The 22,306-nt window shown below is 42.1% G+C and overlaps 1 protein-coding gene and 1 non-coding gene across 7 annotated transcripts; both read left to right on the forward strand.

Moving 5' to 3' along the window:
* The first annotated feature begins 488 nt into the window (after positions 1-488).
* Positions 489-573, forward strand: LOC131747212 (small nucleolar RNA Z195/SNORD33/SNORD32 family). Its single transcript, XR_009332836.1, has one exon. It is a non-coding gene; the product is annotated as a small nucleolar RNA Z195/SNORD33/SNORD32 family (small nucleolar RNA).
* Positions 574-10,837: 10,264 nt separating this feature from the next.
* On the forward strand, positions 10,838-16,506 carry TMEM100 (transmembrane protein 100). Of its 6 annotated transcripts, none has more exons than XR_010838230.1 (5): positions 10,868-10,917; positions 11,211-11,291; positions 11,402-11,631; positions 13,658-13,800; positions 15,286-16,506. XR_010838230.1 is itself a non-coding variant. In XM_067021494.1 (5 exons), the coding sequence occupies exon 5, from the start codon at positions 15,350-15,352 to the stop codon at positions 15,752-15,754; it is 405 nt and encodes a 134-aa protein (XP_066877595.1). In that variant the 5' UTR covers positions 10,868-10,917; positions 11,211-11,291; positions 11,460-11,631; positions 13,658-13,800; positions 15,286-15,349; the 3' UTR covers positions 15,755-16,506. The 6 variants fall into 6 exon arrangements, 4 of the variants coding, with proteins under 4 accessions (XP_066877595.1, XP_058904920.1, XP_066877597.1 ...); XM_067021494.1 differs by having other exon boundaries at positions 11,460-11,631; XM_059048937.2 differs by lacking the exon at positions 11,402-11,631.
* The last annotated feature ends 5,800 nt before the right edge of the window (positions 16,507-22,306 follow it).

Consider the following 22,306-nt stretch of genomic DNA (forward strand, 5'->3'; position numbering starts at 1 on the left):
AACTCTGTGCTCACAGCTCACATCTCTCTGGAATCTAGAGGCCTCTTTGGCCAAGGAGTCCACAGTGCTGGATATTTTCATCCTGAGGTTCTTGCCATCATAGGTCTGCTCATTCGGTCCTACATTTTCTATCTGCTCTAGGGGCTCGCAGCAGTGGCTTGGAACCTGCAGGAGAACAGCTCAGGGCAGGAAGGATGAAGCTGACTGGCCCAGCACCCTGCTTGTGGACGCACCAGTGGATTTTTGCTTCTGGTCATTGTTTCGGGTGTTGATTCAAAAACAAAACTACAAGAGATCCTGGGAAGGAGGGACTATTACTTCTTAGTTTTTTCTTTAAGTCAGGTGGTCAAAAAAAGTTTGAAATCCTAGTCTCTCCCTCCTCATTTTACTGTTTTACTGATCTGAGTTCCCAAGGAAACACAGTTTTTGATCAGCAATGAACAATCCTGGATTCTCAGGCTGCCAAGCTTTTCAATAAAGCTGTCCATGAGGCTGGTGAGGAGGACTTTTCTCACTCATGTTCGAGTTCCCCAACCATGAGATGACTCCAAACGCATTACCATCTGAGGTCACCTGTCTGCCTGCCTGGGTCTGGCAGCAGGGTCCTCACGTGCCCCACTGAGCAGGGCTGCTGTCCTCTGCCCACAGGCGTGCTGCCCCATAAGAGCAAGAGAGGCCAGGCTGCTCTGGACCACCTCAAGATGTTTGATGGGATCACACCACCCTATGACAAAAAAAGCAGATGATGGTTCCTACTAACCTCAAGGTTGTGCATGTGAAGCCTATGAAAATGTTTGCTAACATAGGGTACCTGGCTCAGGAGGTTGTCTGGAAGTCCCAGGCAGTAACAGCCACCCTGGAGGAGAAGAGGAAGGAGAAGGCCAAGATCCATTACTGGAAGAAGAAGCAGCTTATGAGGCTATGGAAGCAGGGCAAAAAGAACAGAGAAATGAAAATTGACAGATTCACAGAGGTCCTCAAGACCCATGGATTCCTAGTCGGAGCCCAATAAAATTGATTGTTTATTCTTTAAAAAAAAAAAGAGCTGTCCATGAGTTCTTCAGATAAACTAGTAGACAGGTACATCCATTCTATAAGTTCTCTAAAATTCTCAAAATAGAAAAATTTTAGTGGCTAATAAGCAGACAAATATCCTCCAGAGCCATCTTCTTACAAACAAATCTCAGAAATCTGCCTAAGATGTTTTTAAAAGAAATTGTAAGAAAAATTTTGGAGCAGAATAATTGTCATTTTGTATGGGAAAAAAGGTCCTATTCATTGCTCTAAACCATGTGTTATTGTAAAAATACACAGAACTCACTATGTTAAAAACACCTACCACCTCTTTCAGATGAGATATCCCCAAGCCCTATATTGAAAGGAAATTATTATTTTAAGCTTAAAGAGATGATCATGAAGTATAGAAAAGGTTGGAAAATAAAGATTAGCTGGGCTTCCCTTGTGGCGCAGTGGTTGAGAGTCCGCCTGCTGATGCAGGGGACATGGGTTCGTGCCCTGGTCCGGGAGGATCCCACGTGCCGCGGAGCGGCTGGGCCTGTGAGCCATGGTCGCTGAGCCCGCGCGTCTGGAGCCTGTGCTCCGCAACGGGAGAGGCCACAACAGTGAGAGGCCCGCGTACCGCAAAAAAAAAAAAAAAAAAAAAAAAAAAAAAGATTAGCTGTGATGCATTTAAAAAGTAATGGAATGATTCATGGTAGCTTTCTGACATGGTCAGAAACTGCAAAGAAAATACTAAGAGGGAGTCAGTTAACCTGTGCAGGCTTCAATGTTCTCAAATTTAAAACGGAAGAGCTAGACTAAATGGTTATCAAGCCCTCTTGCAGCCCTAGCAGTATATGTGTTCAGGTCTTTTTGACTTGTTTGTATAGTTTTACAATTTGTGAGTGCTTTTGCAGCCTACATGTTTGGGGCATGAAATGGTTACTGGGAAAGTCCTGGCCGGTTGCAGCTGGAGGAGAGTTGATGGTGGTACACACACACACACACACACACACACACACACACACACACACACGCTCGCGCGCACGTATCAGCCCACATTTCCATGTGACAGAGGTTTTTCCCAGCTGAGCTCAACCTGGAAACTAATTCATTCTGCTAAAAGAAGGGAGGGAGATCTATAAACCAGCCCACCACAGTGCTGGGAGAGCATGGAGGCAAGAGTGATGGCATGCCCAGGGTGAAAAAGGAAGTCATAAAAGTAGGTAAGCAGAATGAGAGAGAGAGGTTTCTGAAGGTAATAAATAACTGGAGAGGCATTCCATAGGGTGTATTAGAGGAAAAAAATCTTTACAAAGAGTGGATGAGACTCCCTATTGCTGCCACATGTTCTGTGCTGTTGCAGATCCAAAACCTGCTAATTTCCTGCCACTGATATTAAAGGTCAGGAAACAAGGAAGCCACAGTCCCAACACAGAATGGAATAGGGCTCAAAGAATGGGTTTGGCAGCTCCTGGAGGCCACAGAACACCAGACAGACCTAGAGCAGAAAAGGCTCCCTTAGGCCTGTCTGGGTCTTTATCAGACCCACACAAGTGTATCTGGGGGCAGGGAGTTGAAACTCTAGGGTTTCTATAGTGTGTTGTACAGCATTATGTTTAGTCTTTCTGGTAGTCTCTTTCCATATCACAAGTTCAATCAGTTTAACAAAGTTTCTTGTATTTATAGTGTTCCACATTAAAGAAATCCTCTAGATATTGTTATAAAACATTGTATTCTTTGCACAGACCTGAATTTTCAGTGCTACCCAGACTTTGCGCCCGGAGGATAAAAACAGGACAGCAGCATGTCTTCCTCAGGACACGTTGCCTTGACTAGGCTTCTTTCTGCACTTTACACTTGCATAGACCCACTCACATTCCATCCACATACAAGCCGAAGGCACAATGCTGATGTTTCCAATGAGGGAAACTGAGGCACAGAGATGCTAATTGATGTGTCCAGAGTCACCACATTTTAAACCGTAGAGCCAACCAAGATAAGCTAAAATCCAGGTCTTCTGACATCTAGTACCTCAATAAAGTTTTGCTCAGGAAATGTGTATTACATGCCTACTGTGCATCAGGTGCTATGCCTGGGCACAGGGGACACAAGGATACATTTTGCAAACCCCCTACCCTTGAACTCTCAGAATCTCAGAGGAGATAAACTAGCAAGCAGAAACTTTCCACATTATTTGGCTAGGGCTATGATATTTGTAAGTGTAGAGCAGTGTCCTCAACCAGGTACAATCTTGCCCCCCAAGAGACATTTGGCAGTGCGTGAAGACATTTTTGGTTCTCACAGCTCGGGAGTTGCTCCTGGCATCTAGTGGGTAGAGCCAAGAATGATGTTAACATCCATCAGTGAACAGGACAGCCACCCACAACAAAGAATTACCCAGCCCCAAATGTCAAAAGTGCCCAGGTTGGGCTTCCCTGGTGGCGCAGTGGTTGAGAATCCGCCTGCCAATGCAGGGGACACGGATTTGAGCCCTGGTCTGGGAAGACGCCACATGCCGCGGAGCAACTAGTCCCGTGCGCCATGGCTGCTGAGCCTGCGCTCTAGAGCCCGTGAGCCACAATTACTGAGCCTGCGCGTCTGGAGCCTGTGCTCTGCAACAAAAGAGGCCACAATAGTGAGAGGCCCGCGCACCGCAATGAGGAGTGACCCCCACTTGCCGCAACTAGAGAAAGCCCTCGCACAGAAACGAACACCCAACACAGCCATAAGTAAATAAATAAATAAATATATATATATATATATATTTTTTAAAGTGCCTAGGTCGAGACACCCTAGCATAGAACAATATAGGGACACAGTGGAAGGAAATCCAGGTCTGCCTGGTCCAATGACAGAGGAGGACTTATCAGGGAAGTAGGAGATGCTTGAGGTATCAGGAAAAATGAGTAGACATCATCCTGAGTATAGGTAAGAACCAACAGGCCAGAGGAACATGAAATAGTGTATTGTATTTGAAATTTGATCTAAGCTGAAGCTGACCCTTCAATGAAAAGGAACCATTGACGGTTTTAACCAGAGAACCATGTGGTTAAGTGCACATACTCAATAGTTTGCTATATTAGTGTCAAGCAGAGGATCTCAAACTTCATTGGGGATATGCATAAATAATGCAGATTCCTGACCTACCAACACACACACACACACACACACACACACACACACACACACACACACCCCAAACATCCCGATGCAATGATACAGTAGGTCTAGGTAGAACCCTGAAACACGTATTTTTGTTTGTAAGTGCTCTGTGCAATTCTCACGCAGGTAGTCCAACTGCTCACTGGTATACAGGATATATTTGATGGTGGTACAATTATACTCCTACCACAAAGAAAACAAAAAGGAATTTCAGAAAGAGAGGAATTTATAGATTCATCCCTGTCTCTGCTCTAATCCATAATGTGAGGATCTGAACTGGGTGCTTATATAGGAATCTGTGTCAATGCAAGTCATAAAGCAGCACAGCTCCTCCCTTCTGGATTCTGTGACCTGGGACAGGAGAAGCACTAAGGAAGTGCACGCTCCATGTGACACACTCTTGGCAGCCCCTGGGAAGCTCAATTGCTTCTCCAACTTGAAAAATTCTGTGTCCCAAAGCCTTATTGGTACAGCAGTACCTGCTTCCTGTTCCCAGAGAGACTCACCCTTGGGCTTTCCCACCAGTCTTCCCTAAACCTGGCTGCTCCTGTGCCCTGTCACATTAAGATGTGAGCTGAGATCTCGGACTTGTATCTCATCATGTCAGTCACAGCAGAGTAAGGCTCCACCAGTTGGAATTCTGCCCCCTGATGCTTGCCTTCCAAATTCAACTTGCCATCTATGGCTTAACTTATTTCTGTGGATACCTCACACTTCTTACTACATTGGCTTTGGATCAGCAAGAGTGGAAATTAGTGTGTAAACACTGCAATCCTAGAATTTCTGATTTGAACTGGAGGAAACCTTTGCACTGCAGTCTGTCTCTGAGCCAGATGTCTGCAACTCTCCTCTCAGGGAAATAGATGAATATCCACAGTAAGAGGTCAATGACTTTGCTGACAGATGCTGCACCAGGGAATATTTTTTTAAAGAGATTTCCTGGTAGCTAAGGTAGTTGTGTTAGCTATTTTCCCAAGTTGTCTCATCTACGTTCTCTGATAATGATATGGGAAATTATAGGACCCCAAATAGGATTTTTAAAATAGAATAAAAGGAAAGAATAGTAAAGAACCTACAGAGGGGACCCTGATATCTGACAAATGGGACCCTCAGAGGTTGGGTGTCTTGCCTAAGGTCAACAAAAAGGAAAAAAAAAAGATTCAAACCCAAGTTTCCTCACTTTCAGTTTATGGCTGTTTTCATTGCACAACAAGAATGTAGAGTCAGAAATGTTAATTTTGTTGTGGAAGTGGTCCAAAACCTTACCCTGTAACCCTAGAAAGAAAGAACAAGTCGTATCAGAGCTGTAAAGAAGCCTTTCCAAACTAAGTTTAACTTAGAAGATAAATAGAAATAGTCAGGGGAGAGATGTTCCCCTGAGACCATCGAGCCCCTCCAAATGGAAGTCATCCAAAGATATCGATGGCAGATTTACTGACCAGGCTCACTGGCCAGTTGGAGTTCAAAGTGGACTTGACGCCCTCAGTGTGCACGATGGAAGAAACATCGTGTTCTCATTCTGTGGCCATGCACTGTCTTCGGATCATTAGTTTTATCAAGTTTTACAAGTGCTTTTACAAAGACAATAATGCCCATTTCCTGTATAGTTTACTTAAGTAAACAAGGAGACAGCAAGGTACCATCTCCTTTGTGAAGCAAGACTTTAAAATTTTTATCTAAAGAAAGAAAGCAAAGGATCTGTTCTCTGCATTGTTCCATAAGATAAGTTCCTAAGATAAATAGTTCTAGTTTGACCTCAGTTCAGCTGGGCAAATGGTTCCCTTTCCCACTACCCACCCACGTTGTGAACACCAAAGACTTTTTAAGTGGATAAAAATATTTCCAAACAGTTTCTTGAGCTGATCCTATTCTCATCAATGGGTCACTCCAGGGGTTCTGTGGGAAGGTGATTGCATGTTTCTTCTGGCAAAATAAATTTTTCTAAACCCAAGTTTATTCTGGGATGAGTATAAACTCCTATGAGCAACAGAAAACATGCATATCATCTGAACACAGAAACAATAATGCGTAGGGATAAACTTTGGAGTCAAACAGGCTTTGGTTCCAGTTCTGGGCTTCACCATCTTCGAAATGGTGACTTCCCAAAACAAGTCCCTAATCTCTTCATTTATATAATGGGACTGTCTGGCAGCTACCTCTTGGATCATTTATGAGTATTAAATGAAATAATAAATCTCTAAAAAGTATATAACAAACTAAATGTTCAATAAATATTTGTTTATTATTAAGTACAACCTCTTGTTAGGTCTACAGGGTACCCACCATCCAAAGAATACTGGAAAATGCAAATAATAATTGAGTAATTCAATTATAACTGAATAACTAATGTAATTAGCACTAAATAGCTGGACACTTTGAAATAATCCATTTGAAAAATGATCTGAGTTTTCAAGTTTATATCTGATTTCAATGTAGAGGCATCCTTTTACTTGTTTATTTATTTGGCAAAAACTTTCCTTACACATATAGTTACTAATACTATCCTTCAGGAACTTATGGGAGATTTTCCAGTCAACATGTTCTTGGTAAAGCCTAATGCGAAGGCTTGCTTACAATGCATGAGGCCCAAAACAGGACATTTCTAAAGAAATCCATAGTGGATTGGGACTGCCATTTTTTTGTAAAGCTTTAACTCATGGGGTAACATAAAATTTAATTTAAATTAATTAAAATTAAATTTAATAACAGACAAAGGCTGTTTCTCCAAATGTGAAGTGATTGGAACTCCCTATACGACCCCTTGGAGTAGTGATCAATGGGAGAAGAAAACATTGTCATTCCCAGAAAACATCTTTGAGGTGCTTTTTTCATGCTAGACACTGTACAAAAAGAACTGCATACTTATGCTCTTGTTTTTGAGGAGTTTAAAATTAAACTTTAAAATTGAATCAATATATTATTTGCATATAGTCAGTACATTTAAAGTCTCAAATCAGAATTCTTAAAATATTGAGTTCTTGTTCCAGGCAGAAAGTTAGCAATCTCAAACCATGTATGTATATAGCATATGTATCTGTAATTTTGTGTGTTTGCATGAAATGAATTATAAATTCAGTCACAATTTTAGTGGAAAATTCATCTATGAGACTATGACAGCATTATTTGGCAACTAAGACAATGCTTCACAAATTAGTAGTCAGGCAGTAATGCCACTTTCTCTAGCGTTTGCCTCTCTGTTGGAGAAATGGATAGCTATGCTAACCAAACTAAGTGTATACCCTCCACACCCTGCCCTCTATTTCTGCTGACAGTATCACCAAACTATTAATTACTTAGGCTTAAAAACCTTACAAACCCCTCTCCCTTGGTAATTTTACCCTGTGAAATCCACTGCCAACTTTTACCGATTCTACCCATTGTAGCGACTCCCCACCTGTATGCATTTTCCATTATCAGGCGCCCAGCACTCTCATGTGGACAGTCACAAAGGTTCTCTTATTTGCACACTTTCTGGCTTCCCCGTTTTGACCCCCTACCCCCAGGCCCCCGCCCCCGGCCCTGTGCATCCCAACACTTTAATGTCAGGCTACTACTGACAAAGCACAGAGCCGACCATGCCATCCTATTCAAAACCCACATTGCTCTCAAAATGAAGTCCAGACTCAACTCTGAGGCAATGATCTCACCAGCAACCATTTCCATTCTTATTTGGACTGCTCCCTGTCTGCCCCATGCTCTCTCAAATTCAACCACACAGGCTACTCAAAGATCTCTGCAGATTTGCACTTTTCTGAGCTACGTTTATATATAGGCTGTTCCTTCCAACTAGAATCACCTTCTCTCCCTCCCTACTTACACTGCCAAGTACCAGTCTACCATGAAGCTTTCCCTCCCACCTGGACCAGACTGGTTTCATCTTCCAGGGGTCTCCCATAGCAGTTTGGTATTCCCTCTAGCAGAAAGATTACCTGTGGCTTTCCTGTCTTGGACTGTAAGCTCCCTGAGAGCAGAAATCATGCTTTACTTACTGGTTTCTATATGCTCAACTAGAACATTCAACAAGTTCTTGGCACCCAAAAGGTGTGTAGTAAGCATCAGTGCACCCCAGGCAAGTTAAGGACTTAACACTGCTGAGTTTTAGTTTCCTCACTAGTAAAATAAAAATACAAAGACCTGAGACAGGGTCTGTATATCAGTGGTGCATATTAGATGATTGATAAGCCTTATTGTGTTCTCTCCTCTTCAAACTGGGTGTATCATGTAGGTCGACTCAGAATGAGGCAGCCTGGAGTTAGACCTGGGGATAGTGACACCCTCTACACCCCCATTTCTTTCTCTAAAACCTGGAGATAACAAAATCTACTTGTGAGAATAAACTCAACATCCCTCTTACTTAAGCACAGAGCTTAAAATCTATGGTTTCAACTGAATGTTTCATATGTGGAGGAGGGTCAGACTGGTGAGCCCATCCCATGACAGTCATTTCAAGACCAGAGCTACACAACTGGGATACGGCGAATCAGGTCAGAAGGTAAGTTCTGCTCTATGAATATGGAACAAGAGAAGCTAACTGACCCTTACAGAACATTGTCAATTATTAACTTTTAGAAAATTTTACTTGTTACAGGGTGGTTTCAAATCCCCAGGACCAGACAGATGTTGAAACCTAGAAATGTTGTGCTGATTTGGTGTGGATTGGGGTCACATGATGTTCGTGCACATCATTTTATGGACAAGTGACATTGTCACCAGAGGCTAGGGGGAGATTGCTTCTGTAAAAAGGTCCCATATTATCAGGGGTCAAGAGGAAGGGCAAAGCGGGGAGGGTACTGTTGTCCCTCCCTTTCCTTCTCTGGAAAAGGCAAAAATGGTGGGCCATACAAGCCCCTGAATACATGATCCATAGACCAGTAGGGGAAGCTGACCCAAGTGCTGTGCACTTGTCTTGGGAAAGTGTCAGTCCAATTTGCTATAAGTCTTTATCTCTGAGCTTCCTCATCTTAGGCCTCCAAAAAAATAATGTACACAAATATAAAGGATTGTGCCAGATACATGGGGATGTTATCATAGCTGTTTTAGTATATACTCAGATTTTGAAACAAGAAAACCAGCTCTTCTCATCTGAGGCCAGAATGACAATTAGTTCTTGATGAAGTGAAAGATAGTTTATTCATTCTTCCCTAAGGTCCCACCGTGTTATTTGATTTCAGCAATTCTGGTTTTTTTTATGTTTCTGCAATCTTTCATAGTGACTCAGAACAAAACGGGTAAGAGAATGTTGACCAGAGTGCACATCTAAAAGATGTGTTTTCCTTTCTATATCTGTGTGGATTTTATGAGTTTGGGGTACCTTAAAATTGACCAGCAAATAGTAAAATGTATACTTACATCTGAGGCATACCCATTATTCTACTTGTTACTATCAGATCTCCCTATTTGATGTCCTAGACCTCAAAGAGAAGTGCTTTGGGGCAGGGGTAGGAGTAGAAATAATATGACCTGTTATCCAAAATGAACACACAAGCACAGATCACTTTCCAAAATGTCCATGATTTCAGAGCTTAAATGCAGACACACCCTTAAAAGAAGCATTGAAAAGAAGAAAAATTGGCCAGCTTCCCAAATCTCACCGAATCCAATTGGACTGGGTGATGACGGAGATCAAAGGCATGTGGTGACTGGACAGAGAACTGGGAGGAACTGGCATCTTCAGGCCTGCTGAAAATTAGCCAAATCAACCACACCAAGCAAAAGCAAACTGAAAGTAAATATGGGAGAGTAATTGAATGCACATGGGGGCGCTCTTCACAAAATGAAAAGCTTGTGCGTTCCCAAAGGAGAAATGTCCAGGTCTTCAACAACATCGACCCAATGGTAAGAACAAAATAGTACTCTTTCTAATTGAGAAACTGAATCCTTTTGGCTTCTACTGAAGGGAAACAGGCAAAATCTCCTCTTGGTCATGGTACTCATGATTTTCCTTGTCCTCCTCCACTTCTATATCTCCCTTCCCTAAATAACTTTGTTTCTGGCTTGTTTCTAAGTAAAACGAGATTTTTTTAAATTGGGGGGAATTTTCTCCAGAAAAGCAAGTGTTCCTAATTCTGCTTTTTATGATGCCTTTGGTGGAAGTTTAGCTCAGTTGCTCAGAGATGTGATTTTTCCCGTGTACCAACATTTCCATGGTGCCTTGCCCCCCTCTGATGAACAGCACTGATAAGACCTCTCCTCTGGCTTTAGGGAGAGGGTCCACACAAGGAACCAAATGCCATTTAGACATCATTGGATCTCTTCTTCCTTTACTCCTCTTATTACTTGCTTGTTATGGTGAAAAAATTAATTTGCCTTTTCACTCCTCACTGCACATACTCTCCCAACCCCACACCCTCCTAGAAGTATAGAACAAGTATTACAAATTCTTTTCTGCAGGTTCACAGTATTACAGAGGGATATTATCAGAATGGGGGCTTTGGATAGGGAAAACCTTGAAAATGGAAGCCCGAATGAGGATACAAAGAAAGAAAAACAAAGGAGGACACTCTTTCCAAACCTGGGTCCCTTTAAAGAAAAATACATGGATTCCATTTTCATAGAGGGAAATATGGAAGAAACTACAACAGCACTTGAGGAATTTCCTCTCATCAATTTTTCTCTGGTCCCTTAATTGTGTTTAAGCCTTGGTGAGTACTTTGTTTACAGTCCCTAGCATAGTGATTTGCATCACCGTCTCTGGCTAGCTGTTGGCCTGGCCGGGAGCTGGCAGCTGTGTCAGTCCAATTCTGTCTGGGAAAGGTAAGGATCTTTGCCTTGGTTTTTGAAACTGGGAAAGAAATGTGGAATGTCTTTGGAGGGGTGGGGTGGGGTAGCAGGCTGTAGATTTAATTCATGAATTAGAAGCTTTCTGAAAAGTTCTCCAAGCTTAAAGGAATCTCCTGGTGCCTTCTGTTTAAAAAGAACCAGAAAGATTTCCTCTCCCTTCTGAAAGAAGTCTTGCAGAAAGAAGGCTGGTTGCTTTGTGAATGAGATTTTGCATTTGGGGGCAGGTGTCTCTTAAGGCACTCTCAGGAATGTTTAATATCTTATAGGTGCAGAGAGGAGGGAGGACAAATCATTCAAAGACATCAGGCATTGATCACTAGGAATTCTTTGAATTTTAATTTGAAGAGGTAAGAATCATTTAAAACTGCAGGTGTTCTTGGGTATAATGATAGGTATCTATTCTTTAGATATAATTTCTGCTTTATCCCAAAGCTTTCTACTTCTCTGTAGTTATCAGTACAAACCATCAGTTGTCTACTAGCAATCTGAAGATGTGCATCTGTGTATCTGGGCAGATGCACATACTCTGAAGAAGAATTAGGGTGAATGTAACATCTGAAGCCTCAAAAGGCTGAGGAAAGCTTGGGTATTAGGAGCAATAACGACAGACCAAGCCTGCTCCCAGTGCACAGATGCATTCACTGTCCTTCATTATAAGTTCAGCCAAGAGGTCACCATCAAGAAAAGGTAGATCCCTCTGGCTTCTCTCTGGAAGGAGTTCAAATCATGTACCTTTGACTTTGACAATGGGGGAACATGGTCAACAGGAAAGGGCGATGATATTCAAAGCTTCAGTGGGGTTATTGGATTATGTTGGGGAGAAAGCAGCCCCTGCTAGAGAGTCAAGAGGAATTGCCCCCGAAGGCCACAGTTCACAATGGGAAGACTGCTGCTCTCATAAGGAGCTTCTCACGAACCTCCAATTATGTGGCCCGTGGCTCCCAATATCCCTGTCCTCCCAGGGCATTGCTGGCAAGTGCTGAAATGCCGTAGTTCTAAGTACCCCTTCTCAAACACCAAGTGACAGCACTTCTCCTGGAGGATGAATGTGTCCCTTTACATCCCACATTTTTAAAGTCTGAGGATAGTATAGTCGTGGCCGAGGCCCTCCAGGTACGCATCATCCTCAGCAGGCTGGGGTCCCCCAACTCAGCCAGACCTCAGGAAATTTTCAACGTTCTTTTTAATGAAGAAGCCCTTTCTCTGATTTCCATTCTAGAAAAAAAGGACTTCTGGTCCCTCTCCCTTTATGACAAAATCACCAAGGTATGATTTCTAGACAAGGATGGAAAGAGTGGGCTATCGTAGAACAGAGGTGAGATGCCTGAGAACATCCATGCCCTCCACCAGAAGTTAGAGAAATCTAACAACTGGAGAGAAAGAAGGAAAACAAATCTCTTTGAAGATTTACTTTATATTTGTAGTATTAGTTGTATCAATTAAAAAGATATTATTCAAACTTGTATAGATTAAAAATAGAGGATGGATAACTTTTCGCTACAGAAGTATAGGGGTGAGCTTATAATAGTCACCCAGTATTATCTCAATTTTCCCTCCAGAAGACAACCTGGGACTTTAAAATTTTAAATAGCTTATCTGTAAGAAAGTCTAAAGCTCTAAGTCCATTTGCAGACAAGGGGTGGGAAATAGACCTTTATTGTTTGAGAGTGTGACATGTCAAGCCATATACATTTGAATATTTAAAATACCTTGCTCCTTTAAGTGGGTCAAGGATCTGCAGATTGACATCAACCAGGAGCTTGCTACAGACCTATTAAATCAATCTACATTTAACAAGCTCCTTACAAAATTTGTGTGCTCCTTAAAGCCTAGAGTTCAAACCAAGGGTTTCTCTCTGCGTGAACTTTGTCAGATTACTTAACCTCTCTGAGCCTCATTTATAAACTATCTATAAACTCATTTGTAAACTGGTGAGAATTAATGTTAATGCATGAACCTTGCAGGTGCTCTATAATGACAGTGATGGTAATGATGATTTCAGCATTGCCGAAGTTACTTCCTAGCACGAGTAGTAATCATGTTTAAATCAAAATGACTGTGTTTCCCCCTTAGTCACAGACATTTGTATCTCCCACCCTTGTTCCTAAATGAATTAACATCAAATGAGGGAGGGTGGTTTAAGCTTCAGATGGCCAGCACACGTATAGGAAGAAAGAATACTCGGGAAACCTGGGAACATAGATTTTTTTGCTGGCTTAGAGGCTGGATTCAGCTGCTCAATGACTTCACAGCTGTTCCTCCCTCCCTAAAAGTGTCTATCCCTTTGGTTCTGTCCCCTCAGCTGGGTCTGCAACGCTGACTCTGGGATTTTCTTGTGAAAATGCCTGCTGGGCGGGAGGAAGATCTGGAGGTTGGCTGGGGAAAAAATGAGTAATGCAAAGCAGTGCACTCAGTAAATGCTGCAAGAGAAATAAAAGTAAAAGCTGCCTCCTGTCTCTAGGGACTCTAGAATGATTCTGACTTATCATGTCACTGAGCAGAGCTGGGGGAAGCCAAAACTCGGAATCTGCTGGCAAGGAAAAGAACGAAGAAAAAAAAAAAAAAAAATGGTAGGGAGGGGCAACCGGCAGGGGAGGAAATAAAAAGAGAGAGAGGGAAAGACAAGCGTCATTTAGGAAGAGGTAGAGTAAAAGAAAGAGCTCCAGGATCTAAAAGCTACCATATAGTATTTTATAACTTTTCTTTTCCCCAGAGGAGATCCCTGTCCTGTCACTTTATTGACAGACGTGCTGTTACAGGCTGTCTTCCCAGAGGTCGCAGAAGAAGCTCAGACGCTGCTGTTCCTTCCCTCCCAAGTCCAGTGGTCTCCCTGGTAATGGATTGCTTCTCTCTGAGGTACGGGTCAGTGTAAGCCTTTGGGGGATGGAGCTTCATTTTCAGGTTAGCTGAAGTCTCAGCTTTGGGGTGAAGATATTTTTTCTTTCAGACAGAATCTCAAATATCCTTTTACTGGCCTAGCCAGTATTTAAGGTATCATTGAACAGCGGTGATTAATTTGGTGATTAAAAATCCCATGCAAATAGGCAGCTCTAACTTTTAGTTCATTGCACAAGGAGTGATATTTTTGACCTCCCAGAGCAAGGAAGAAACTGTGAGGTTTGATTTAGTGTTGAATTAGTTTTCAGTGGGTGCTTAATATGATCAAAGTATTCATCTCACTGAAATCATCTCCAGTATCTTCCTTTAAATGCTTTCAGTAACTATAACTGCTCAACCCTTTAGCTGCTGGATCACTTCTCGACGGTAAAGGAGAATGACTTACCGTGTCTGAGCAAGAGAAGGGTGTTCACTGATTTCTCGTAGATGGCGTTTCAACCAGAGGCTTTTGATTGAGAGTCTCAGATTTCACCCTGAAATGTTCAGATTCAAAATATTTAGAAAGATACAGCGCAGCGCAGCAAGTTTTTATACACAGCAGCGTGGGGTAAAAATGAACTTGTAAATCTTTATGCTTATCTAGTATGCTTATTTTTTTAAAAACATGTGGTACGTATAATATCAAAATTCCTTGTTGAGTTTAATGGAAAATTTGTGAATTGACAGCTAATTATCGTAATAATTGATCTCTTTAACATAAAACACAAAATTTTGTCCCCAAAATTGTTATTTTTCTTCTTTTCCCCTTTTCAAACGGTTCAGAGGATATTGCCACATTTTATATCACAAATCCTAGCCTTATTGTCCCTGAATTTTTGCCGAACTGCACCCCCATCATGGACCCAGGATTCATGTTTCACTGTATTTAATAGTTACAACAATAAAGATTCGTTAACTGTCAGCTGATGTAGAAGAACATCATTTGTACACTGATTGCTGGTCTTGACGTTGCTTTGGTGCGCAGTGAATGGGCAATAGTTTGGAAAGAATGCATGTTATGCCCGGAAACGCCGGCAGAGTCTAGGTTGCTGTGAGCGTGGAAGGGACTGTGCGAAGTGTTGTTTATAACGTGTTCTCCTCTTGAATGAGGCTGTTTTGGGATTAAGATTGAGGCTTCTCTGTGTGTCTAGAGGAAAGAAAAGCAATAGACAAAGCAGAAAAGCTTGTAAAACATTTGCAGACAGCCAGAGTGTACTAAGCACTGTAAAGTGCTTCCTGCTGTTTATATCTTCCCTTTCTTTATGGTTCTCTGCTTTATCTTGCTTTCTTCTCAATGCAAAGAGAATGCAAACAATTAGGAAAAAAAATATATTAAAGTTGATGTTCACAGGCATCCATGCCTCCTAGAAAAGAACACAGTGGTCTTTCCCCCAGCGCTTTACGCCTACTTGTGGGGCTTACTCTGATGCATTTAACCGGCATCTCCTGTCTTCTCCTCCACAGCTTCCACCCTGGTGAGACCTCCCAGGTCTAGTCTGTGAACTCAGCTAGGAGACAAACTGTAAAAATGACCGAAGAGCCCATAAAGGAGATCCTGGGAACCCCGAAGTCTCCCAAGCCAGTGGCAATGGAGAAGAGTTCCAATGGTGAAGTCATGGTCACCATGGTACCCCTGGTCAATGAGATTCAGCTGACAGCCGCCACGGGGGGCACTGAACTCTCCTGTTACCGCTGCATCATTCCTTTCGCCGTGGTCGTCCTCATCGCCGGGATAGCGGTCACTGCCGTGGCTTACAGCTTCAATTCCCATGGCTCCATCATCTCCATCTTAGGTCTGGTCCTTCTATCATTGGGACTTTTTTTGTTAGCCTCCAGCGCCCTGTGCTGGAAGGTGAGACAGAGGAGCAAGAAAGCCACGAGGCGGGAGAGTCAGACGGCTCTCGTGGCAAATCAGAGAAGCTTGTTTGCTTAGGACTGAGACCAAACGGAATGTGTGGTCTGAAGGACCTGCTCTCACTTCGTCAGCCAATGCACCCAGGACTGGTGTGGGAGAGGATGGACTTGGCATTGCCGCAGACCAGAGGCATGGGGGTGGCCTGAGGGTGGAGGATGGATGGGGTTCTCGTCTGTGAGCGATGACTTGTGTCTTCGATGACAAACTTAACTCTAAGGGCTATTTCTAAGACTGAAAAATCAGTTTTTCCTCTACATTACACATTTTAGGGGTCATGGGAGGTGCACGGCATTAGACAACATTGGTTCACCTTGGAAAGCAGGCAAGAGAAGATGAGTTCTGGCACACCAGCAACCTGCCTCCAAAATAGATAACCCATGCTATTAGCATGTTATATCATAAAAATGTTCTGCTGGGAGTCTAAACTGCCTTGAACTTTGCATACTCCTGTGAAATTCTGTGATCATTTTTTTTTCCAAAAAGTTGATTCTCTAGCATCTCTTTTATTTTTCACTTTCAGTAACTCATCACTGGTGGTACTTTTCTTGAAGAATAAACTAATATTTTTTATGTTTTAACGTTGGGCAGTTTTTAGATGATCGTAATGCTGTGTCAGAAGTTTTAAAAAAAAACGTAAAATGTGTAGCTACTCGATGACATGTGGGGATAAATTAATATTAAAATAATCCAATATAGCACTTTTGATGATTTTTATATTAAAGTTTAATGTACATTTTATTCAAAATAATAAATACTCATTGCTGCTGAAACTTCTTAAATGGTTATTTCCGTGGCAGTTACTGTTACTGCAGTTCCAGATGGCCCACCTTTCCTTGTCTCATTGGCAAGAACATCTCAATTGTATTTCTCTCAAGTGGGCATGATGCTTCTTCCTAACTGAACTAAAAGAGTTATATTTTTTATCACATCATTTTTTTTTTCATGACTCCTGAAGAATAATATGAATTACGTTTATTCTACAAGACTTATATGCCATTATAATTAGGAAATCAATGCCTTGGGTCAGGAATTTTATAATGTGTTGTTAAATGTGTGTTACATATTTATCAGATCAGTTGTTAAATATTTGTTTAACATATTTTGAGCACCAGCTATATACCAGGCATTGTGTACATTCTCAGGCTGCGTAACTGTTAGCAATAATACAATGCAAATAATGTTACTGCTTGAATTCTGTGAATATTGAGCAGATAGGACTCTACACCGTAACTCTAGCCAGAAATATCTCCGGTTCATGTCGTTTAAACCATGTTAAACTAGAGTGGAAAGATAGGCACGAAGCCTTTCCTAAACCTTGGAAAAACAAAGCAAAACAAAACAAGCCTAGCATAGCACTCTCGATGAAATGCATTCTATCAAGGACTTTAATTAAATGTGGCAGGAGCCTTCTGGCACTGACTGCTCCCTGGTGCTCAGGTGGTTTTGTTAAGGGGACACACCTTGATGACCTAGTTTCTCCTGGCTTTGAAGGTCAGGTGGTGAAAGTCTGGAGTTGTTGAATACAATTATCTTGAACACATGCAGGTGAACACTCTTCTGGACCGAATGCAAGTGTATGGCATTATGTTTATGACAGCGGGAGGGATACTGTATTTTGACATGCTTTTTTTTTTTTGCTCAAAGATATCCAAAAGCTCCCCACTGCTTGATGAAGAAATTTCTCAGATGAGTATTCAAGGTCCTGCTCTGTATGATCCAAACAAATGTATCCAGCTTTCATTCTTACTCCAAACCCAAAACTCATGAGGTAGCCAGACCAGATGATTCCCCATTCCTGGATCAGCCTTCAATTTTCCTGTCTCCATGTACATTCAAACTTCTGTTTTCCCTCCTGCATAATGCCATCCTTTCCCTCTCCAACTCAGATATATCCAAATCCATCTCATTAGAGCCCCAGCTTAAGTGCAACCTCTTCCCAGAGGTTCCCATTTATCTGAAAGGAATTGCACCTTCAAGAGTCTCTACCTATTTATTCTCTGATGGCAAATTTCATTTTCTACCACGTGAGTACCATAAATGTTTCATCTTCTTCCAAAACTCCTTAGAAGTGCATAACGTGTCATATATTTTTACACCCCTAATAAAATGACCTGCACAGATTAGGTACTCGATAAGTGTTTGCTAAATGAACGAAAGAATACAATTCAGAAAGTGTTGAGTGTTTGATCCAGAATTACAGTTTGTTTTAATCTCGTAAAAGAAAATTCTTTAGTTCTCACCTCTCCCAAAATAGGTCATCCTACTCCACCTTGCCTCTACTGGAAGCACCAGGTCCAGGTGAGTATTTACTACCTTTGTATAATATTTCTCTAGCCACGCCTGCCCTTCCAAATGCTTGAAAAGTAAACTTGTGAATTATTTCAGACCACCAGGGGGCCTCATGCTGCTACCTGAGAGTCCCAAAAGAAACCCCATGGAATGACTTAAATTGTAAAGACTGAAATAGGATCATACCGGAAATAGAGATATCTCTCCTATATGTGAGGAGTTGGAGAAGATCCTCCACTGAGCCCACCCCTACCCTCCTCCCTAAGCCACTTTGCAATGACTAATTCTGGGTTCTTCTAGTAAATACAGGAAGATCTTGCCCCGTTGAGGGAGCCTCCAGTCACATTAAAAAGGTGTACACACCTGCAGAGCTGTAAGGCACAGAGATAGTCCTATGTACTGTGGCTCCCAACTCCCACAAGGAGAATAAACCCAGACTTGAATCATGATATCACAATTATCTCATAACATATGTCTTTAATGGTCAAGGTTTGTCTTTACAAATGGTTTGATGATCTAGTGATAAGCAGGTGTTAAATGTATGCATAAGCATGATGCAGGGATATACGTATTGACAAGATAACCTGGCCCTACCCTGGAGGATCAGAAACCAGCTATCACCTGGAAGGAGTTTCCCTAAACCTCATACATCCTCGAATGCACAGGAATAACTTTTAACCCCATCCTGGGCAGCAAGTCTCTGCCCAGGTGAGAAACACAGCCATCTAGGGAACTCTGCTCTCCCCTCCTCACGATCTTGGTTGATCTAGGAAACCTTGCCTAGAGAAGATGGCAAGGTCAGATGGATCATGCAGGTGGCTAAGGCCAGATAAGCCCAGGAGATTCAGATCACAAATCCTCAGACCTACCTCTCTGTTACACCACCACCACTAGACAGACAGACAGACAGACAGAGACAGAGATCCTGGTTTGTCCGTGTTATGGTTTTGAACTTGGAAGATCTGGTTATGAATCCCAGCTCTCCTGTTAAACTAGTCAGGTGATCTTGAGAAGTTAAGCCTCATCTTTAAAATAAGTTTAGTTTTAAAGAAATGATTTAAATTTTGTCATCTATAAAGTACTACACTCTTGCAAAATTGTTATTTTTCTATCTAAGGTTGACCTCAGCTTCTTTCTCTACTTATTGTCCCAACCTGCCATCAAGCATCGAGCAGCCCCCTCTTTTGCTTAAATGGCTTTAATTAGTCACTTGTTTAACCTTGACATTATCCACGAAGGCTGTCTAGACCAAAATAATCTGGGGAAAACACCTGTTCCAAATATGAATAATAACTTACATTTCTTAATATTGTTATAATTTTTGGTGCTTTCACATACATTGGAGTCTTTGTAAAGGTATATTTAATACAGAATTTCAATTATGTGCTTTTTATTTATTTATTTTTTTCTTTGTGGTACGCGGGCCTCTCATGCTGTGGCCTCTCCAGTTGCGGGGCACAGGCTCCGGACACGCAGGCTCAGCGGCCATGGCTCACGGGCCCAGCCGCTCTGCGGCACGTGGGATCCTCCCGGGCCGGGGCACGAACCCATTTCCCCTGCATCGGCAGGCGGACTCTCAACCACTGCGCCACCAGGGAAGCCCCAATTATGTGCTTTTAATAAAAAAGAGATCAGGAGAGTGAGAAATCCCCCCCCACCTCCCCTCCTCCCATCCCCATTCCAGCCAATCTCATCTGAGGCTGCCCCCAAGAAAGGAAGACCAGAGCAAGAATCTAAAGAGAAGCAAAAAAAGTAAATTCCTTGTTCCTGGTTTTTGAGCCTCAAGGGCATCTTACTGATTTAAGGCTTATCTAAGTAATTTTCAAAGGTAATTTGTTCACACTCGATTTTTTACTTTACTCTTTGACCCTGTTCGGAGAGGGTAAGTGGTTTATCCAATCAAGGTTTCACAGCTGGTGAGGCGTTAAGTCAGACCAATTTGCTGACCAGAGATTATAGTTATTGCAGGTTTATGCTTAGCTGTGACAGATATCATTTCCAGAATGATAGGAAAAGGAGACCAAAAAAGGTTTTCTAATACCTATTTTCAGAAAACTCTTTTTTTTAAGTATAATATACATAGAGAAAAACGTATAGCTGAATGAATTTCACACACACACACACACACACACACACACACACACACACGCACCTGTGGAACCAGATGAAAAAAACAAATATTGCTGGTCCCTCAAAAGCCCCCCTTGAATCCGCTTCCAGTCGTTATCTCTCCAGGAGGATATCCTCACTCTAACACATGAGTAGTCTTGCCTGATTTTTAACCTTATATAAGTGGAATTGTGAGGTGTATACTCTTTGTGCCTGGCTTCTGTGCAATATTATGTTTATGAGGTACATCCATATTGTTGCATGTCATTATAAAGTGTTTATTCTCATCTCTGTGTAGAATCCCACTGTATGAATACACCATCATTTATTTACCCTTTCTGCTTTTGATAGGCATTTGGATAGTTTCTAGTTTCGAACTATTAAAAATAGTACTTGCGGTAGCCAGGCTCCCAGAGGCCCCCAAAGATGCCTGCCTCCTGATATTCACATACCTGCTACATTGTCTCAGGTTGGTTTGTGTGACCGATGGCAGAAGTGATGGTATGTCACTTCTAAGACTGGGCTGTAAAGACACTGAGACTTTCACCTTGGTGCCTCTCTCTCCCTCCTTTCTTTGGGGGAAGCCGTCTGCCATGTTGGTGGGGACACTCAGGCCACCATGGAGAGGCCCATGCGGGGAGGCACAGAGACCTCCAGCCAATGGCTAGAGAAGAGCTGAGACCTGCCAGCAACTACCTGAATGAACTTGAAGGTGGATCTGTGTCCCTAGAAGACAGCTTGACCAAAACCTCACGAGAGACCCTCAGCCAGGGCTGCATTACGTGATTATGACTTTAGAGGGATCTTGGCACTCGTGTCTCATGGGCCCTTTCCTCCACTGAGAAAAAAAAAAAAAAAAAAAAAGATGATTTTCATTTACTACAAGAAGGAATTTGTACTGACAAGCACTGTAAGCTCCAGGCACTGCACGTACTGCGCCTAATGGGTGAATTGGCCCTTCATCCAGCTAAGCTGCAAATTCCTGACCCACAGAAACTGAGATAATAAAATGTTTGTTGTTATAAGTTGCTAAGTTTTGGAGTAATTTGTTATTCAGCAAGGGATAGCTAATATTGTGCTATGATGAAATTTCTTCTACATGATTTTTAGTTTACATACATATACAACTCCTAGGTTGAGAAAGACCTAGGAGTGGAATCCCTGAATTAAATAAAGGATGGGTAATGTGTTCAGCTTTACTGCCAGTTTTCAAAAATGTTTGAATCAATGTATTCTCCTACCAGCACTGTAAGAGAGTTCTGGATGCATAACATCTCCATCAATTTTTTCATTTTCCATCTTTTCTATTTTAGTCATTCCAGTGGTTATAACATCCACTTTTAAGTATATATTTCAGAAAGGCAATGCCCCACCAGAACTTGGGACATGATAGGGCAGAGCATGCTAGAAAATGGGAGATTAGAGTAGAAATATAAGATTTAGATTTGGGCTTTGAAAAAGCAAAGCAGCAAGAAATAAATTCTTAGGGAAGTGCTCTGAGACTCCCAGACTAGAGACTGGGAGTTTAACCCATAATGTGAACAACAGCATTTACCAAGCACTTACTATACTCTAAACATTACTGTCTGAGCTTTGTTTGAATGGATACTCTCACTTGATGAAGTAAATCCTAATATTATCTGTATTTTACAGATAAGGAAACTGAGAGACAGATTAAGCCAAGTAATTGAGATCCCACGGCTAGTAGAGTAGGGTCTACTACTTAAGCGCAATGCCTGTACTCCCAGGTACATGGTAAACTTTCAATACCTGATTCTTGAACAAACATCCCAGCAGAAGCTGGGCAACACAGGGTCAAGAGTATAAGCTAACACTACAGACCAAGTCAACAGTTTTGAGAAGCTAGGACTGAAAATGTAGACGACCTCTGAACCATCTGCCACCAGAAGTCCGGTCTTCTTCTAATATGCAGCATTTTCCAAATATCTACACACTCTTATTAGCGAACCTGGGACCATCTCAGGAACCCAGCTTCATCTGCCACCAAAGCTGGTGCTTTCATTCCCAGCCTCCTTGAGTTTCCTGTGTGGAAAACTCAAGACCCAGAATAACAGCCAGCCTCAGCCTGAAACTGGAGGCAGGGTACAGCAGTGCATAGCAGAAAAACTTACACTGTAGGGGGAACCAGAGAAGGCTTCCTGAAGGCAGTGA

This window comes from Kogia breviceps, chromosome 19, assembly GCF_026419965.1.
Source record: "Kogia breviceps isolate mKogBre1 chromosome 19, mKogBre1 haplotype 1, whole genome shotgun sequence".
NCBI classification, from domain to species: Eukaryota; Metazoa; Chordata; class Mammalia; order Artiodactyla; family Physeteridae; genus Kogia; species Kogia breviceps.

What these genes read in the sequence shown, in the direction of transcription:
- TMEM100 (XM_067021494.1), top strand. Translation starts at nt 15,350, where the DNA reads ATGACCGAAGAGCCCATAAAGGAGATCCTGGGAACCCCGAAGTCTCCC.